The sequence below is a fragment of the Chiloscyllium punctatum genome, chromosome 15 (assembly GCF_047496795.1).
Source record: "Chiloscyllium punctatum isolate Juve2018m chromosome 15, sChiPun1.3, whole genome shotgun sequence".
NCBI classification, from domain to species: Eukaryota; Metazoa; Chordata; class Chondrichthyes; order Orectolobiformes; family Hemiscylliidae; genus Chiloscyllium; species Chiloscyllium punctatum.
This window is the reverse complement of record NC_092753.1, coordinates 88,873,848-88,886,872: the sequence shown is the minus strand read 5'-3', so window position 1 is coordinate 88,886,872 and position 13,025 is coordinate 88,873,848. Positions and strand designations below refer to the sequence as shown.

The 13,025-nt window shown below is 38.8% G+C and overlaps 1 protein-coding gene across 4 annotated transcripts in view; it reads right to left on the bottom strand.

The window, feature by feature from the left end:
* The window catches only part of appa (amyloid beta (A4) precursor protein a), a 169,744-nt gene that overhangs the window by 20,786 nt on the left and 135,933 nt on the right, over positions 1-13,025 (bottom strand). For all 4 annotated transcript variants that reach the window (XM_072585731.1, XM_072585734.1, XM_072585730.1 and 1 more), the window contains 5 exons: positions 4,433-4,566; positions 4,078-4,152; positions 3,605-3,763; positions 2,484-2,612; positions 1,031-1,130 (listed from right to left, as the gene is read on the bottom strand). In XM_072585731.1, coding sequence (XP_072441832.1) covers positions 1,031-1,130; positions 2,484-2,612; positions 3,605-3,763; positions 4,078-4,152; positions 4,433-4,566 — 597 coding nt within the window. The remainder of the gene's footprint in view (positions 1-1,030; positions 1,131-2,483; positions 2,613-3,604; positions 3,764-4,077; positions 4,153-4,432; positions 4,567-13,025) is intronic.

Genomic DNA, 13,025 nt, shown 5'->3' with positions numbered 1-13,025 from the left:
TGTGGTCTGTGGAAGGCAGAATGGGATAACCATAGTGGAACATTCTTACACCAATTAGCAGAGTAAGGTTAAGACTGAAAGGTCACTATGGCGAGATGAGATAACACAAGTAATAAAGCAAGTTTCTCTGTTAAGTGTTGTTATGACAGGATTGGGACAATAAATATTTGGGACATGACATTAAAATATCTAATTAATAGTTAGTAGAGTCAGCTTGAGACAGGAGACTATTGTAATAGATGGAATAGCTAAATATCTATCATGACAGGTTAGTCTGGAATGGAAAGATCACTGTAGCAGAGTTAGCAATAAATATCTAACCGTGACATTAGAATAACATTAAGTAGAATGTACAACTAAAAAGATAATGGGAACTAACATCACTGGTTTATTGTGTAGCTAGAGTGAGGGACTTTGATTAATGTAGTTGGACATGCTGATAAGCTAACAGAAACATGATAAAAAAAAGATATAAAAATCTACGGACCTTGAGGTTCGTGAGCATTTGAGAATCTGCTTTCTCAGTGTCACGGTTTTTAATTTGCAAATAAAAGACCTACTTCTTGAAGAACTCTCTGCATCTCCTAGTGGTTCTCTATATTTTCTCCACAACACTAGTAGGCTGGGATAAAGTGAGGACTGCAGATGCTGGAGAGTCAGAGTTGAAAAGTGTGGTGCTGGAAAGGCACAGCAGGTCAGGCAGCATCTGAGGAGCAGGAGAGTCAATGTTTTGGGCATAAGCCCTTCCTGAAGAAGTTCCCAATCAGGGATATCAGAGTCTATGAGGTCCACCTGGCTGACAACATTACAATCACAATAAGATGGGCTTTTCTCTCTATAATGCAAGGTTTCAGGGTCAATTAAATTCAAAATAGGACTTTTTAGCTTGTACAGATTAGTATTATATTGGACATTATATTTACCCAGATTTGTGGGCCCAATGGCTATTCCTATATACCTTTGACCTTACTTGTGGTATGGTTAAAAAAAGACAATAAATACAAGAACCAACACATTTATGGGGGCATACCAACTTCGTCCTGGATCTCCTCTGCAACTGAAGGAACCTTGTAAAGCAGAGATAGGCTCTGGTTCATACGTTCATCAATCACACGGAGGTGAGTCATTACCTGAAAAAGACAAAATGTAGAAACTTTAATTAAACCTATACATTGTGGATGCTTGGAAATATTTACTCTCATTGGTGTGGACTGTTGCTATGGGAAATTGACAAAAGCACTTGCAACTTCTGTGTGCTTGCAAAATGCTTACAAACTAGCTGCATGCCCCCTATGCTTACACAGAGATTCCTTCCATGACACACACACATGATCATTTAAAACTTGTTCTGAAGGGTCACTGAACTTGAAACATTACTTCTGCTTCCTCTCCACAGACACTTCCAGATCTGCTGAATTTCTCCAGCAATTTCTTTTTATTACGTATTTCCAGCATCTGCAGTTCTTTGTTTTATTTTATGTCATGCAAAACTTTGCTGCTTGTGTCCTAACTTGCAACAAAAGTCTCATTCGGTCATCGCTTTCTGCTCTGGCTCATTTATATAGACTTCTGATTAAGCTGAGTCTCAATTTTAAAAATGCTCATCCTTGTTTACAGTTTCAACTCTGCAATTACCTGCAACCCGAAAGCTACCCAGTCTGTTATTAATTGCACTAAGTTCCTGTGCTTACGGATCTACACCAGCCTCCTGTCAAGCAACATCTCTATTTTTAAAATTCTTATCCTTGTTTTCAAATCTTTCCATGGTTTTACTCTTTCTCACCTTCATATTTGCAACAAGCTCTTTCATTGTCTATGCTTCCAAAACACACAGAAGTTACCAGAATCTATTCCAATAGGTTTAATTATTATTGCTGATTTAAAGATGCAAGAGCTTACAAAAAGCAAGAAAGGACACATTTTCACAGCTTGTTGCTAACTTGTGCAAGCATTTTTTGCCGTGATGTCTTACAAACAAACAAAGTACAAACAAAATTCCAAAGTTCACTGCTGTTTGTATATTTGTGTTCAAGTTACCATGAATTATTAAGGTATAAAATTTCACTGAACTTGCATATAGTCAGATATTGACATATCTCAAGTCCCTACTCCAGTGCTGCTGCCACCATCCCTGATTCACAAACAAGAGAACTGGGTGAGGTAGAGAAGCTGGTGGAGTTCATTAAGTGGCCTTCTTCATAGCACAAGGTTTTCAGCAGATTGCACTGATATAGGGATGAGATGAAGGATTTCAAAGAGCAAAGTACAATTAAATTGAGATTTAAAACCTTAACTGAATCAATCTTTGCAATTAAAGTCTGGTTGGGATAATGTCGGAGTAACTGTTTTTGGCTCTAAATCGAGAAATTAAATAAGGCACAAGGTACAAACTTATGCATACTGGTTTGGACTTGAATTTGATCAAAAACAGAATGCGAAGTTGAGGTGTAATGTGAGCAGTGCTCATTTGATGAGGATCTTACTTGTGATTTGATCTGAGCTGCCTTCTTGGGGTCGACCATGCGGACATGCTCAAAATGTTTCAGTGTGTGCTGTCTGTCCTTCTGTTCAGCACGAATATACTTCTTGAGTGCATTGAGGACATGTCGGGGCTAGAAAGAAACAAGTAAACCATTGCAGTACCGTTATTGTTTGCAGAAAACAATGCACAAATTTGAAGATGAATAAAAGCTAAAAATCCCACTGATAGCAATGTAAAATGCTCTGCACATCTTAAGTTTATCAATAAAACCATTGTTCTGTTTAACCCAGATATTTACCGAAGATTTCGGAAAGCTTTTTAAACTTCAGCGCCCTACACCAATCTGTCTACCAGGCACATAGCAGGTGATAAGGATCTATTTCACTCTCACCACCCCTTGTTCTGAAGCAGATAAAGGCTTCAGGAATGCACATTTCACATTGTTGAGCATACAACTTCTATCCTTTGCCTGAGGGACAAACATACTGGTCCAATGAGCCATTGGCAGCTGTGAGAGAACTCAGGCATTGAATTTCTCAAACATTGTAAAAACTAAGAACCAGGCATAAAATAAAATTACCTGAACAGGTTTTCTTTAAAAAAAACTAAAAAGGACCAATTCATACCCTTTTGCACCAGTATCTCAGCATCTTTCATTGGATGAATGAGCAGGAGACCTTTTCTGTAGCATGCAGAAATGGCACCATGCATTGCCAAATAGGAAATCAATGAACAAGGCCCAAGGTAATGGGACCTCCTTCTTCCTTTGGGCAGAACGCCTAGCCTCTGTTTGGCAACATTCTCATGGGACAACTGGAATGAGGCCAAGAAACAGCATACTACAGGGAGTAGCCCACGGATCTGTGAACATACAACTGAATATCAACACTATCTTAAATGCAGCAAACCAATTAAGAGAAAATAGAACAGCTAATGTCAACAAGAAAACCCTTTTGCAGTATAAAATTATACTTTTTTTTGGTATAAAAGAACTCCAAAGTGAAACACAAATTATAAGCCAAAACTTCAACATGAATTAACAGTGCCCTGCATTGTTTCCACTAAGTGATGTGCCAACTCTAAATGGGCAATTTTTTGTATTTGATCAAGCTGTGCACTTACCCGGGGTGGATCCGCCTGGAGTGCAGCAAGGTAATTTTCCAATGCAATACGACGTCTATCATTCAGCATGGCCTCCACCCTTGCCATGTGGGTCTCTACCAACTGCTGTCTTTCACTTGCTGCTTCCTGCTCCAGTGATTCCACCATCTCTTGGAAACGCTTAAAGATCAACAATTTTTCCCATTAAAATAGGTGGTACTAACTTCCAATTTTTTACTTAAAAGACAATGTTCATGAACTGACTAACAGTTCAGACAAGCTCTCGTGTACAAAGGAATAACAGTGCCGTGCCAATGTAAAATGCTGGAACACACAGATGCAGAATAAATTTCAATGATGTAAAGTTTTAAAACTGGTCATGCATTTCCTTCCCTTTTCAAAACAGTAACGATGCTAAACACACAGTGCTGCCTTTCCACCTGAAATAAAAAACAAAGGATCAATACATAAACTCCCCAAAACATTCACATTACCTGAATGACGGCCTTTTTATCAGCTTTAGGCAGGTTTTTAGCTTGACGTTCAGCTTCTTCCCATTCCCGCATTATCTAAAGACAGATTAGTAAGTTAAAACTCCAGATCATGATTTATATTTCTCAAAATAGAAAAAAAAATCCCAGAGAAGTGGCTGCAATACAGTGACACAAGTAAACTGGACTAGTATTGTGGTTTATTTGCTTGAGGTTGAACAACACATTGGTACTAAGATCAGTTGCAACACTGATGAGATAGATCAACTGATATGATATAGGACCAGTAAAACTGTTATTAATCCAAACTACAAATGTAAAAATCAAAACAGAATAGGACAAGTCAAAATAAACCAACCTTTGACATGCGCTCTCTATGCTTGGCTTCCAACCTCTCTTTTGCCTTCTGGAAGTAAGCATGCTCATTCTCATCGCCAGGTGTTTCAAGGTACTTGTCAACAGCATCTGGAGTGCTGGCAGCTGTAGTAGGGACTAAAAGTGAAAATGACAAAAGTGTTCTTAACCAATAAGTAGTATAATCTTAGAAAGGCCAAATAGCTCCAAGTCTGCAAAAGTCCAGCTCCATGAAGTCATTAGTTTTGGCAAAAATTTAGAAAGTTCTTGTACGCCTCATCATCTTAGACAAGGTGCATGGAAAATTCAAAACGTGTGTTCTGGAAAAACAAGAGCCGGTCAGGCAGCATCTGAGGAGCAGGAGAGTTGACATTTCGAACATAAGCTCTTCATCAGCAACGTGCTCGAAACGTCGACTCTCCTGCTCCTTGAATGCTGCCTTACCAGCTGTGCTTTTTCAGCACATTATTTGACTCTGATCTCCAGCATCTGCATTCATCACTTTCTCCGAGATGCATGGAAAAGCTTGGTTAATGCTTCTTGCCACATCTCTCGTTGCCAAGCTCCTTCTCTAATGCATTTTTCTGGTCTTCTATTTCATCAGTTTGGCAACAGTTGGTGTTTGATTGAGATGTTCTCTTTCCAAAGACAGATGCGTTCTCTCCCCTCAACTCTCATTCCACAATGGTTCCACATTATGGCTGCTATGCCACATACATAGACTGCAGCTCTTTACCACCCTTTGTTCCTATTATAATTGGCATATGTGCAGAAAATATTTTTGTTATTGTTCCTCAGTCCAACACACAGAAAACATTGTGATGTAGTAGCCAAAATCAAACATAATACTCCTAGTTCAGGTCTTCGTATTAAAAAGCATTAATTGCTGAAAGCCTATGTCCTACTTGTCTAGATAAACATCCCAGCACTTTACTTACTTCTCAAAAGTAATTTACCATATGCTCTGCACATAGTGTCTGCCACTAATTTCTGGTCCCTTCTGAAAACTGTGTGCCTATTTAAACTCCATTACATGCTTGTCATTCATTATTTCTGATCTACAGTTTTTATTTGCTCAATTTATTATGGATTCTTGTGGCCTTTCAAAATTAGAAGTCTTTTATGTGAAACTTCGTCAAAACCTTTCTGAAACCAATACAAAAAACTGCCACACTCTACCCTATCTCCAAAGGAAGCCTGAAAGTTTGGAAATCAAGGTTCCTCTCCACTTAAACCCACACTAGCAGTTTCTTATTAAGTTCTTGATATATAGATTTCCACATCAGAATATATTTCACTGTAGGTACCTGTATCTGTTTGTTTTAAAAAAGACATTGCCCTTTTGTCAACTGGATATTATGAAAATTAAAGATTGCTCCACAATAAGTCGTCAATGACTGAGAGTTTTTTTTCTCTGATCTCTTTCAGCACATTTAAATACATACAACAAGCAAAAACGTAATAGAAGAATAATTTACTACATGCGATAAGTAACTGTCTACATTCAACTAAACAGGAATATTTCATTTTGGTTGGTACATATGCTGCCTGGTGTCATGGAATTTACAGTTCTCTGCTCTAGTCTAGTACCAGAAAAGCAGTGCTTCAGGACACGTTGACTATAAACGGCACAAAAATAAATGTTTGTTGTTTGCTGATGGATAATATACTAGAAGATTGGGAAAAGTTGTAGAAAATAGTCAGTTCAAAACTCAACTTGTTGACCTGACCAGCAGCAAAACAGTCAAGCTTAAATATAATCAGTGAGAGGGGCAGATTGTTCAAAAGACCCAAAGGAAATTACATGTAAAACACTAAGTATCCTGGACAGATGGCAGAGGATATAGTCAAGTGAATGTTACCTTTGCTAGAAGTGCAGAATAGTTAATTCAAGATTCCAAATGTTATCTAAACTCTGTGACAGAAATCTTTACGTGTTCTGGATCTGATGCAGTTGTAACCCCACTACGGATGGTGGATTTGGATCTTGTCACCTTTTTTTATCCTTCACTTCTGGGAGGGGGTTTAACTGGAATTTCAAATCACAGCCATTGGACCATTGCTTTTCAGTAGAAAATTAGAACTAAGCCTGAATAACAATTTATGAAACCCTAAATGGTTTGCAACATGGACAAGATTATTAAAAACACTGATTCTACTTAAAATAGCTGATCTAACAGCAAAGCAAACCAATAACTAAAATGGATGACTCTGTGGAGTAAGAGTAGGAAATGAAAAATAGCTGTACCTCGCATATACTGAGTCCCTATCTAAGCAACTCTCGGAATATGCTCAGTCGAAACCAGGTATCTGGTGAGGAAAAGATAACAGTGCTGCTGGTTGTTAAAATAAAAAAGAAATGGCAGCTTAGAAACCTAGGGGAAAGAGGATAAATATTTACCAGTATATTAAGATTAGAGAAAAGGCAGTGCCAATTTTGCTTCTTGGAAAGGGCCATGAAAAATGTGTGGAATTTGTTAAGCAATGATGATGATTTTCCAAAAATAATTTACAGACAAATTACAGTCAAGGATAAGGTAGTGACATTCAGTTTTCTGTAAAGGTAGGAAAAATAATGGATCCAAATAGGTAGCAGATGGTATCAAATAAAATGTAGTAACATTGCCAACATCTGGGTTTTTCATTTTTTTGAATATACGTCCAAGTAAGACAACATCTTAGAATGATACCATGTTCCCAAAGTGCAGATTAATAAATTTATTGGGAACGATGCAAGTTTTGAAGCTTTTTGAAGCTGAAAAATGTTTGAAGTTGTAATGTAGAATCCATCTCAGGTCACACTCCAGTTATAACCTTGCATGTATGTCTGAAGTCTGATAACGGGGAGATTAAACACATTAATTGTTCAAAATATTAATCTGGAGGATGTCTTTCCTTTCCAGAATAGGAAAAGGAAGTCAAATTTCACCTCAAAGAGACAGACTTTGTGCAGTAAGCATTCAGTGCAGCTCACAGATGAAATTGTGTCACACCACTTCATTTCACAGAATTGCTGAGTAAATAACAATGCGATCTGCACTTACAAATATTATCACACAGTCATTTTGAATATCCCAGAAAATACACTTCAGCAGCATACAGGTTTCAAGTTCCATCATCAGTTGAGGTGCCCTGCAACATGGTGACCTGGTGCTATCCCTCAATAGTGGAAAACCAGGTTTGAAAGGGGAGATCTGTTGGCCACCAATTTTGGTTTACACACAGGAGTGCAGTCTAAAGTGTCACTACTTTGTAGACACATTGCTTTTGTAGAACATCCAAGAAAGTCTACTTTTCAGCATTTTAGAAATATTTTTGTGTGGGAGGTGTAAGTCGCTGGCAAATCCAGCAACTTATGTCTATCCCTAATTGCCCTCAAAGTGGGTGATGAGCTGGCTTCTTGAACCACTGTACCCAGCAAAAGATACACCTCATGAATAACCAGATGTTTCTAATTTCACTTCATAATTTGATATGATGGAATTTGCACTGTTATCTTGCATAGTTATTTATTTATCATAACCTCTGCATTACCACATTGACAGAAGGTGAGATAAGCATTTTCAAGCTGACTCGGATGTCAAGATATGGAGAAAAGGTGGATTAGTGAAACCAAGACATACATCAGCCAAGATCTAGCACAATGATGGAATATGCTCAAACAGTTAACTCATGTTCCTTGTGAATGAGCCTACATTATGTGGCATTGCCTCAACTTTCATCCAGTTGCCAATTCCTTATTGGAGGTGAGGGTGTATAACTGATGAAGCAAAGTATCTGACCATTAATCAAAACTTAATTTTTGAAAATGAGGGCTAAAGTACTGAAACAAAATGGTTTTAAGTTGCATATATTCCTGCTCGTTCATCTCACTTCATTATGGACTCAAGGTCAATCCAATTCAACCCTGAAAAGCACAGTCAATTCTGCTTAAAGATAACGGCGTGAAACAATTACAAATGATGAGGGGGATGTATGGAGCTCAGCTCAGATACTGTTTCAATTGAAACAAAATGTAAAATAAGAAAGCTATTCACCAAATGAAATACAGTAGAGAACGTGACCTTTTTTGCTTGGGGGTGGGGGCGGGCAGTTGATGGCAAGAAGGGAAAACGTTTGAACCTGTTGTATCTTGTGAATTCCAGGTCCATGAATCTAAATAGATTGGGACAAACTCAGTCTCTGTAGCTGGGTCCAGAAGGCTGTGTAATCTGTTTGGTGCCAGGTTTCAGGAACTCAGCAATTGCTGGAAAAAAATCAGCAAGTCTGAATGGTCACTGAACTCGAAACGTTAATTCTGCTTTCTCTCCACAGATGCCGCCTGAAGTCCTGAGTTTCTCCAGTAATTTCTCTTTTTTGTTTCAGATTTTCAGCATCCAACGTTCTTGATATCAGGAAATGAGCTCTGTGTTGGAAAGGGACTTGCAGTGGGAGATGGAGGATCCAAATTTCAACAGATTCATTTCAATAACAACAACAAAGAGGTCAAGAGGTTCTGTTTAAGGATTAGTAATAGTTGAGGGCTACGTTGTAAAGCAGAATTACAAAACCTCTGGATTATTATTTGAGCCACAAAACATTGGTGTAGGTTAAACATCTTTAGCCAGATGATTATGTGGCTCAAGGATTGGTGGGACAGACGGGCTTTGATTTATGGGGAATTAGCACCAATACAGGGAAAGAGCTGTATGATATGAGGAGAAGTTGTCTCTGAGGATCATTAGTGTATGGAATTCTCTTCCCTAGTTGATGTTAGGTCACTGAATTTTTTCAAGGTTGAGCTAGATAGATTGCTGATAGACAAGGAAGATGACTGTTTATGAGGGGCAGACTGGAAAGTTGAACTGTGATGACAAAATGATCAGCCATGACTTTACTGAAAAGGCACAGCAGCTTTGAAAGGCCAAATAGTCTACTTCCAAGTCATACGTTCCTAAACAGTGCCAGCAGAGAAGCCAAATACAAAAGGATTAGTAGTGGATAGATAAAATTTACACAAATGTAATCACTTTCACAGTATTGGGATTTCTCATCTAAACTGGGTGAGGTGCTTACTTTACCCAGACTACAGACTAAAGCATGGAGCAATTTGTTTGGAGTTTCATTTGAGCTGCCAAAGAAAATGGGCTAAACCTTGACCTACTGAAATGCATTTGTAATAACGTTTTAGTTCATCTAGAATTTTCATTTTCAAGTCCTCAGATTTTTCTCAGGTAGAATCAATTCTACATGCCCAGATTTCAATATAATTCACGCCACTTTGCAGATGTGTCATGTCCATTGTATATTCTTTATTTGCTGTGCAAAAAAGTGTATTATATACGCACTCAAAGACAATGCAAATTTACAATCTATGCTTTCCCTGGATGTTTCCACGTGAAGAAACACGATGCAGATTTAATGGGCAAAATTGCTTTTGTTATCTAATTAGATGCCTGCACTGCAGAGGAACATTAATGTTATCAATTGTTACTGATTTGGGGAAGGAAGAGACTTTTGGTCCTTCAATTTTCTTTCTTTAATCTCTCCTAAAAATTTACAGCAGTGGCAAAGGACTACAGTAACACTAAACAGAATTCTTGGCAGACAATGTCACAAATAAGAAGAGAGTGCAAGGAAAATTCAACAGGTCTGACAGCATCTGTGGAGAGAGAAACTAAGTTAATGTTTTTAACCAAATACGACTTCCACAGAATTCCAGAGAAATAAGATTATAAATATGAGAGCAACTTCTTCACTCAAGAGCTGGTACTAAATTATTTTAAGGTAGGTCCTTGACATGCTTACAGAAACCACTAAGCAGTAGCTGTTGCTGGACACAATAGAATCAGAGAATCCATACAGTGTGGAAGCAGGCCATTCAGCCCATCAAGCTTCTCACCTAGACCAACCTCCCTACTCAATCCTGTAACCCTGCATTTCCCAAGGCTAAATCATCTAACCTACACATCTTTCCATTGTGGGAGGAAACTGGAGCACCCGGAGGAAACCCACACAGAGGAACACAAGTTTGGTTCCATCCTCAGGTGATTGCCACAGTGGAGTTTGCACATTCTTCCTGTGTTTGTGCGTTTCCTCCTACAGTCAAAAGATGTGCAGGTTAGATGGATTGACCATGCCAAATTGCTCATGGCATCCAGAGATATGTAGGCTAGGTGGATTAGCTATGGCAAATGCTGGGGGGGGGGGGGGGGGGTTGTCAGTGACGGGGGCTGGATCTGGAATGTAGCTGTCATATACTAGAGAGCACTTGCAGACTAGAGGAGAAAGAAGAACCCTGGAACAGATGGATAACAATTCAAATAGCACCAAGCGATGACAGGTCACTTAAGCAGATATTTGGGAGAAGAAAGAGAGATGCAAGGTTAAGTCACCATCTTGGAGTTTGCTGTATTGTACAGGCACACAATGCTTTATCTGATATCTGAAATCTGAAAAGCTCTATAATCCAAAGTTTTTTTCTGTATAACATGGTTGTTTGGCATGCAAACAGGTGACCCAACTCCACACCCACTTGACCAACGTCACTCAGATGTGACATTGCAGCATGTCCCAACACTGGCAGGTGTCAATTGTGCTTCAGTGCTTGTACTCGTCACATGTGGGTCTGCTCTTTGGTAAGATTTTTTTAATTTCACTGTGAAAATGTCACTTATTCTGAAATCCAAAAAATCCCAAAATCCAAAAAAACAACCGGCCCCAAGGATTTCGTATAAAGGATTGAATACCTGTACTGACTGCTAATGTTAAATACCTCATACCAAAAATGTAGTAATGACCTCAATCTACAGCAGCAATACAGAAATACAGCAATACAGCTGGACCATGTCACGGTTAGAAAGGAACATGCAAAGGGAGCAAAGAACTTTCTAACTAAGGCACTAACCACCCACCACAGAGGCTACACATTGAGTGTTGATAACAGAGACAGCTGCATAGAAAACAAAATAACAGTTTTTGGAGGGGGGGTGGGTTGTTGTGAGAAGAGGTGGGAGATGGGGGTTTGAGGAGGAAGACAGCGACGCAGGCAGATAGAACATCAGATGGTGGAAGCTGAAAAATCCACATGCGGAGGAGCAAATCAGAAAGAACATGCAGAGACCGGGAAGACAAATCGAAGTTAACATTATTGTCACATGGAAGATGGCAGAACTCACTGGCACACTTGATGAGGAAATCTGGTGAACGAGTGTCAGAAAGATCACAAAAGAGAAAGGTTGTGAAAACATAAATAAAACAAAATGCAGTCGGAGAAAAGGTGAATCTGTTAAAGAGCTCGAAAAAGTTAGGGTCAAAGGGCATAAAGAACAGTGCAAAAAGAAAGTAATTGCTAGCAACAAAGTAATGCCAAAGAAGAAATATATGAAAGCCTGGATGTTGAAGAACCAGCAAAAACGTTTACATCAAGGACAAGCATTGAACCCATCCCTCTTTCTGATTTTCATGGGTATTCAAACTGAGCAGGTAAGACACAAGTGCCACGGTCAATGATGTACGTAGATGGTGGAGGCAGGGAGGTGAGGACATGACTGGAGAAGTCATGGATAACAAAGGTATGAAGAGCAGTAGGTCAAAGACACAATTTATGGAATGTCATCTTGTACCGAGGAAACACAATCAGACTGGAGGAACTGGAAGAAGTGCAGTGCAGGGCTATGAGACAGAAAAACATTGCTGAAATTGAAAGGAAGCATCTGTAAGATAGTTCAGACACTGGTCTCATTATTCCATGCAGTAAACCAGGGCAGCATCAAAAAGAAGAACAAAGACTAGAGACTAATGAGATGTCAACACTGAGATGGATGTGTGGAGTACTAAGAAAAAACAAAAACAGCAACCAGTCTCCAAAGGTGTCAGTGAAGATTGTACCAATATCAAAGAAAATGACTTAGAAGAGACTGCACAAGCACAGTCATCTCTATCAGCAGAGATAGAGAAAATATGGTGAAGTTAGTGGTGGAGATGGAACTGCCAGGAAGACGACCAGATGGAAAGAATCAGTGGTGAAATAATGTAACAGGACAGATAGAAAATTATAGAGGTGTTTGACCAGCAATGTCGTGACCCCAAGAAAAATGGAAGCTGAAAGAATATTATGCACCTGGCAAGGAAATGGCTGGGTGCCCATGATTTCTACTCATTACCATTTCAATATTGGTTACTACTTTTAGAATGAAACAGGGAATAGCCTTCCAATATCAGCTGAAACTGTCTACATGTGTAGATTAGACATTTGTGGTTACATCATGTCCTTGCATGAAATGATTATCCTCTTCACTTGGAATGCAGCCGACAGCATCAAGTTACTTAAAGTCAGAAATTTTATAACTATACCACCCAGACAGATACATTTAAAACTCAATAAATTGCTTTGTACTACTAGAATTTCTTCCCAATGATTTGGATATCAGTGGGAAGAAACGTAACTCTATCCCATTTTGGAAAGTTTTCAATGTTGTCTGCTTACTCCCAATAATGCAATTTATCCCATACCACTTATCACTGCACCAGTGAAACAGCTTAACTTCTTAACTAACATGCCTACAATTTTTCAACCTACTAAATTCTAGCCCACAAGTGAGCACTTATTTATAGGT